Raw genomic sequence first — 7,918 nt, forward strand, 5'->3', positions numbered from 1 at the left:
AAATAATCGATAAAAGAATACATAACTTGATAATGTAACTAAATCGATTACTCGGTTTTTAAGTTATTCGGTGTTGGCAGATGTGCCCCTATGGCAATGATCCCCCTACTGATATTCCATGTAAAATAGCCACTTTAGTGTCTCTTAGTAACCTATAGTGAAGTCACTATAAACGTTTATTTTATACTGCAATTTAGAAAGTAGTTATTTTAGCCACCAGAAGTAATATATTGGAGAGTTGTTTACAATCAATCGTTTGTTGGGCTATATGTGATATGTCTTTTTAGATTTGTGGCCAATTAGCTGATCAAGTAACCAGTTAGGTAACTAGTAAGGTAACTGACTCTATGTAATTGATGTCTGAATCCAATACGTTGACTACTTTTGATCAGCTATCGGACAGTCTCATTTTAATCAAAAATGGTCAATTGACTCCCTGCTTAGGACAAGCATGATCTGTAAAATCACTAATTCGGGACTGTCTTCTAGAACTGCTGGCAATAAAAAGTCAACAAATTATTTTATGAGTTGCATTTGGATATGGATATTCATATATATGATACAATTGAAAAAGTTTTAATACATATAATTAACTACTATTTACATTATATACAATGACAGCATAAAATTTCTTAAATATTAAGCACAACAATTTACTGATCAATATCCTTAAATGTAAAACGCATTGGTATACCGGGCATATTAACAAAATTCGCTTTAAACGGTTTTGAAGCATCATAATTAAATTCCACCTCAAAATTTCTCAATAATTTCAAAATCACTACCTCCATTTCCAATTCGGCCAAACGTTTGCCCACACAAATACGTGGTCCTACGCCAAAGGGCAAATAACTAAAGGGATCTACTTTGTCTTTTTTATTATTTTCATCACGTAGCCAACGTTCGGGCAAATATTTATCGGCTTGTGGAAAGAAGGCCTCATCTTTTAGTAAGGTATTGAAATTCATTATAACATTTGAACCTTTGGGTATTTTATAGCCTGATAGTATGACATCTTGCACGGGATTACGGAAGGAGCCAGTACCATTGGGATAATAACGCAAGGCTTCTTTGATAACGGCTCTTAAGTAGGGCATATTTTTGGTATTAGTTTCGTTTAGTACAGTATCTTTGGTGGGCATTACTTTGAAAATTTCTTCGCGTAATTTCAGCTGTTTTTCGGGATTTTTAGCTAAACACAGGAGAATGGCCATGAGAGTAACACTGGTCTGTGGAAGAGAAAATAAATTAGAGAAAATTTCATTTCTACTCTAAAACTCAACTTACCGTATCAACACCAGCGATTAACATATCAATAGCAGTGACCACAGCCAACTTCTTGTCTATTACCAGTAGTTTCTCTAAAACACTATAAACTTCTTCATTATTGTTGCCTCTCTTCTGTTTCTCTTCGATTTCCTTAAGTGTCTCATTAATATAATTAAGAGTAATCCTAAACAGATCTTCCTGTACCTTCATATTTTTGTAATATGTAGGAGTACGTATAACCTTCCACATGGAGGGTTGTATATCCAACTTATAAGCGTAATCGAAACTCAAGCGGGTACATTTAATTAGATGCTCAGCATCGGGATTGTTACGAGCCCGATTAATAAGGCCTAGTCTGCGATTTAGAGCCACTAAAGAAATTGATTCAAAAGCCAAACGATTAAGCTCATTATCGAAAGTACCAGGAACTTCTTGTGTTTTAGGATCACGAATTTCTTTGATGCTGAAATTTTACAAACAATATTTTATTGATCTATTATATGTACATGCAATACACATTTCTTACCGGTTAATAAATTCATCGTTAATTTCTTGTAGTGGCTTCAAATACATGGTTAAATTTTGAGGTTTCATCAGTACAGGATTTATGGCAGAACGCATTTTACCCCAGTTTTCTCCTTGTCTACAAAAAAATTAAAACTTTTATTTAAAGTTTTACCTTTGAAATGCTATTGAGTACTCACGCTACTGGCAAGCCTATGGTTTGATTAAAGAAATCCCCTTTAATATTTTCTCTGAAATGTTTGACCGAATCAAAACCTTGTCTTTGTGGCCATTGACCCTCATTGCGATACACAGTTTCAATGTCTTTGGTATTGAACACCATGACCATATCAGGTTTACCAAACATACCAGGCAACACATAAATATCGCCATAACGCTTGCGCATCTCCAGGGCATAATCGAAGAAAGATATGTCATGGAATTGGCCACCAGGCATAAAGTCACGCAAATAGCTGAAAGTGCTGGGTCTGGGTATTGCTTGATAATCCAAAACACTGTCATAACTAGAGGCCACCTAAAATAGAAATGTTTAATTTCTGTAATAAAATCATTAATTAGTTTAGTAAATCTTAAGTACCGTGCTTTGTGTTCTTAATATTCTTTCTATTAGAAATAGATTATGTTTTAGTTTTGTTGTTGTTTGTGCTGTTAGATTGCGTGCTAACATTTTGTATTATTTTGATTTTAAACAAATATTTATTTAATAAATTGTGAAAGCTAGACCTAGTCGTTGTGGCGTTCTAAACAAACTATCTAATAATTTAGTTTGTTTGCGTTATTAAATAAGTTTCTCTCCCATTTTTGTTTGGTTGATAACAGGTTTCTAGTATACCTTCTTATCAGCTAAAAGCGTCTATCTCTTAATTCTACCTATATAATTGATAAGTGTATCTGAGAGCAGTCCCCCCAGTTGGTCAATATATATTGTTAATGACTTTCAGAATTATAAAAGCAAGTATTTTTGCCAATCATTGTTTTATTTTATAAATTGTATACAAAACAAATGACCAGCGTTTTTTCTATTTGAAAATTCATCTGTCTCGACAGTAGCACCCGCTTAAATACAACTCACTAACAGGGTCTCTCAGTTTAATTGAATGATAATATAATAATATTTAATTACATGGCGATCAATCCACAATTGTTCAGAGCTCCCATATAAGTCTTAATTTCATGACGATTGATCCATGACATGTCATAGCTCCCATATAAGGCCTACTTCCAAAAACCACTCACAAAAAAAAAATATTCAAATCTTATATAACCTCACCAAAATATACTTTAAAATAAAATTTTTAAATATTTTGAGGTTAACAAGATTAAATTTTTTTTTTTAATTTTCAATTCAAAATTTAAAAATTTTTTTTTTCTAATTTTGAAATTTTTTCAATTTATTAATGAAAAAAAATTTTTTCGTGAAAAAAAAATTCGGGTTAAAAGTTATTTTTCCCGATTTTAACTTATTGTATGTCCGACTAACTATGGCGGACAAAGGTCTTTGAAATATCTATCATTAGATATCCATATTGTCTATATTAATGACTTAGTAATCCAGATATGGATAAAAATAGGTTACCTTATATCTCAGCCATTTGTGGGCTGATTTTCTTGATTTTAAATAGCAACCGAACTGGGTCTATAGTGGATATATTGAACGAATGAATCATGTATTAAAGTTATTTGGGGGCTACGGAAAGTTGATTTCAACATACATAAGGACAGGCTATAACGATCCAGAATTTATATAATTTATGGGGTCGCTCATGGTGAAGGGTATAAAAATACAAAAAACTATTTCATCAACACAAACGAACTTCAAAAACAATAATAAGAAAAGCTGTTTAAACAGTGGTGCCTTTAATAAAATTGAGTGTGAAACATGTAGCATATTTTCGGGGTTCTAGGGCAACATTATTATGAAAAGAACACAAAGAAGTCATAAAGGCAGAATAAAGGAATCATTTATGTCAGAAAAGAAAACGCCGTAAGAGATTGAAAAATAAATTTAATGAAGAAAAAATAAGATCTAAGTTAACAAAAATGCAATCGTTCAAAGGTTGAATGTATTTTACTTTGAATTAATACTGAATTTAGTAAACAAGTGCTTATATATCTGATTATATAACAGTCATTACCAAACTACTTCTAAGTAAGGCAGATGTTATGAAGTAATAAATGAAAACTAAGTTGTTGATTCATTACCAATTTTTTGCTGGTTTCATAAGTTCTGCTTCTATTTATTACGCAGTCAAAATACTTATCAAAAACTAACTCTTTTGATTCGCAAATTTAGAAAATTACATATTCGGGATACTCATTATTAGGCAATACTATTTAATATCATTAATATTCTGTCTATATTTAGAACCGCATTATAAATCGTTTTGTTGAAAGGTTAGGTTAAGATGGGAGAACACTGCGATACACTGTGATTAGAAAACCGGTCAACCGTTTTTTCATTGTTGTAAACTCTTTAACTTTTCGGTATTTTGTAGGGTATTCAATTAATCGCGTTTCTGGTTTAATCGGGTAATCGAGCAAATAATTAATCGGGGTTTATATTTATTTGGTTAATAATCGGTTAATTTAAAATTATTCGATTAACCGAATAATTTCTATTTTAATTTTAAATTGAAAATACAACAACGAATTTTGTGTACAAAAACATTAAAAATAAACAAAACATAACAATTGAACCAAAAAATAATAGAAAATATGGTATTTGAGATCCTTTTTGTATACACATGTGAGTTTTTTTTAGGGTTTTATTGAAAAATTCTGAAATAATCTTTTAAAAAACAATATAATTTTAATATTTTCCTTTAAAACTATTTTTTTCTTTAGATTTAATAAAACTTGACTTGGAAAAAACTATCTCGCTTATGTATTGTTGGAGAAATAGAAATTATGATAAATAATATCCAATATATCAGTTCTTTTTTTGATAACATCATTGGAGTCCTTTTTGGATTGTTTTAGATATTGAATACTTTTAATAGTTTCGTTAAGTTCTACAAACAAAGCTTCAAATATATGTAAATTAAATATGTCAGTTTTTATACTCACGTTTTTCTTGAATGTTTGAAAAAATATGTAATTTTAATTTGAAATTTGTTTTTTAATTGAAACGGAAAATAAATACAAAAAAATATATATGTTAAAGTGCAAAAAAAAGGAACTTCGGTTAATCGGTTAATCGACACAAATTAATCGGTTTATTTGTTATTCGAAAATCGGAAATTTTAAATAATTCGAACAGTTAACCGTCAAAAATAAATCGGTTAATCGATTGAATACCCTAGTATTTTGAGAAATCGGTTTTTTATGACGCTTAACCGGTTTTTGAAAAACGTTTATGATATTGACATATTTTATAGAAAATTGTAGCATTTGACTAATAGATCGTTAACAAGAGGTTGTAGAGGAAACAGATCAATAATTTCTGATAATTTTTTTCCCACGAAATATAGATTTTTATATGAAAAAAACTAAAATCAGTCATAGATAACTTGTGATCACTCATATTTCCCACCAAATATCGATCTTTACATGAAAAATCTAAAATAACTATAGATCTTTAGCAAGAGGATTTAGAGGAAAAATGACAATAATCTGTGAGCACTCATATTTCCCACCAGATATCGATTTTTATACGAAACATGTAAAATCACTTATAGGTCGTTAACAGGAGGTCCTAGACTAATAAGGAAAATAATCTGTGATCACTCATATTTCCCACCAAATATCGATTTTTATATGAAAAATCTAAAATCCCTCATAGATCGTTAACAAGAGGTCCTAAACGAAAAAGGACAATAATCTGTGATCACTCATATTTCCTAACAAAAATCGATTTCTATATGAAAAATCTAAAATCATTCATAGATCATTAACAAGTGGTCCTAGACGAAAAAGGGCAATAATCTGTGATCACTCATATTTCCCACCAAATATCGATTTTTATATGAAAAATCTAAAATCATTCATAGATCGTTAACAAGAGGTCCTAAACGAAAAAAGACAATAATCTAAGATCACTCATATTTCCTAACAAAAATCGATTTTTATATGAAAAATCTAAAATCATTCATAGATCGTTAACAAGAGGTCCTGACGAAAAAGGGCAATAATCTCTGATCACTCATATTTCCCACCAAATAACGATTTTTTTATGAAAAATCTAAAATCCAATAGATCGTTAACAAGGTCCTAGACGAAAAAGGGCAATAATCTGTGATCACTCATATTTCCTACCAAATATCGATTTTTATATGCTAAATCTTAAATCAGTCATAGATCGTTAACAAGGGCAATAATCTGTGATCACTTATATTTCCCACCAAATGTCGATTTTTATATGATAAAATCAGTCATAGATATTGAGCAAGAGGTCCTATACCAAAAAGAGCAATAATCTGTGATCAATCATATTTCCCACCAAATAACGATTTTTATATGATAAATCTAAAATCCCTCATAGATCGTTAACAAGAGGTCCTAAACGAAAAGAGACAATAATCTATGATCACTCATATTTCCTAACAAAAATTGATTTTTATACGAAAAATTTAAAATCACTCATAGATCGTTAACAAGAGGTCCTAGAGGAAAAAGGGCAATAATCTGTGATCACTCATATTTCCCACCAAATATCGATTTTTATATGAAAAATCTAAAATCTCGCATAGATCGTTAACAAAATCACTCATAAATTTTTAACAAAAGGGGAAAAAGTACAATAAACTTTGATAACACATATTTCCCACCAAATATCGATTTTGAAATAGAAGTAGACCTTTTTTACATTGAATAAAAATTTAATAAAATATCGGTTAATCTGTTGCCGATGGGAAAGGATTATAGCTAACAATGGCCAATATTTTGAATAAATTTATATTGTGCCAATGTTTCGAAATAAAAGCTAATATTTTAAAAGATCTCGCATTTTTATGTCATACACCCAATACGAAAATTTTATAATTCATAAATGATTTTCATTCACAATTTCTGAAATATTTTTCTTCAAAAAGTTGAGGCAATACTCAACTCATGCCAAATAATTGAGTCACACAAAAACTACCACATATTTTATTAAATAAATTTTTCAATGCTAAGTCCTACAAACCAAAGGGTGAAATATAGTTGCTGTTAAAGAAACCATGTGGTGAGCCATGTTAGAAATTATTCACTGCTGCATTTACTAACCCACAAATTATGATAATTAAGGAATAAAATATCATGTCAACTATGTCAGATAAAACATAGGTAATTAATTCCCCCCTTAAGTAGCCTTAGCTAATTTTTGTTATGGTTTTCCCCTGACGGAACACTATCCTTACTTTACATTACATTCTTTTTTTTTTGGTTTTTTGACAACTTCGCGGTACTTTCTTTTCACATTAGTTTATTGTATTGTATTTTTTGTTATTTTTTGATATAATTCTTTTGGCTTTAAAATTGCTGTATTAAAGGACCTTTAAGGCATAAAATACCAATTAGTTTATATTTCTTTTTTTTTCAAATATTATCTCGCTCATTTTATCTCAATTCGTTTTTAGATACTTCGAGATACTCATACAGACATTCGTATAAAATTGAACGAGTTGTTATTGTATAAAACACATACATACATAGTGTGGCAGTCAGTTAGTTGGATGGCGATAGCCTAGTTTTTAGTATTTCAGTTGCATTTTACTAGCCAGCCATTCATTTCGATATTGCTGTAACCGCCATACAAACAAGGACAATAACGACAGATACTTTTAGCTAAATATGACTACATACAAACCTACATGTATATATGAATGTATGCATGTATAAGTATGGGCAAAAGTATCTTTTAGTTTAAAATATGGTAAACGGCATATTTGTAAGGAGTGAGTTCAGTTTATTATTAAGTGTTTTACAATTAGTATACAAGAATATTTTTTATTTAAGAGTGTATGAAAGAGAGGCTTTTGTTGTATCAGTTCTGGTATTGAGCAGAAAACTTTCAACTATCTATGGGTTGTTGATCTTTTACCGAGAGAAATTAGGTGTTTTACAGCGAAAATTCAATTGTGGTGTAATCGAAGTCCTTTTGTAATTTGGTCTGCATTGATTGATTGAATGGATGCCAATTAAA

The 7,918-nt window shown here is 30.1% G+C and overlaps 1 protein-coding gene across 1 annotated transcript; it reads right to left on the reverse strand.

Moving 5' to 3' along the window:
* Positions 1-516: 516 nt before the first annotated feature.
* LOC135960244 (probable cytochrome P450 12d1 proximal, mitochondrial) lies at positions 517-2,532 on the reverse strand. The gene is made up of 5 exons (XM_065511487.1): positions 2,372-2,532; positions 1,974-2,308; positions 1,796-1,912; positions 1,288-1,732; positions 517-1,229 (listed from the first exon to the last, which is right to left on the reverse strand). The coding sequence occupies exons 1-5, from the start codon at positions 2,459-2,461 to the stop codon at positions 654-656; spliced, it is 1,563 nt and encodes a 520-aa protein (XP_065367559.1). The 5' UTR covers positions 2,462-2,532; the 3' UTR covers positions 517-653.
* Positions 2,533-7,918: the final 5,386 nt, after the last annotated feature.

This window comes from Calliphora vicina, chromosome 5 (genome assembly GCF_958450345.1).
Source record: "Calliphora vicina chromosome 5, idCalVici1.1, whole genome shotgun sequence".
Classification (NCBI taxonomy): Eukaryota; Metazoa; Arthropoda; class Insecta; order Diptera; family Calliphoridae; genus Calliphora; species Calliphora vicina.

Bases quoted from the DNA above. Each gene is read 5' to 3' on its own strand.
- LOC135960244 (XM_065511487.1), bottom strand. From the start codon at position 2,461: ATGTTAGCACGCAATCTAACAGCACAAACAACAACAAAACTAAAACAT. The intron at 1,913-1,973 runs GTGAGTACTCAA...ATTTTTTTGTAG, and splicing joins ACCATAGGCTTGCCAGTAGC to ACAAGGAGAAAACTGGGGTA. The intron at 1,733-1,795 runs GTAAGAAATGTG...GTAAAATTTCAG, and splicing joins AACGATGAATTTATTAACCG to CATCAAAGAAATTCGTGATC.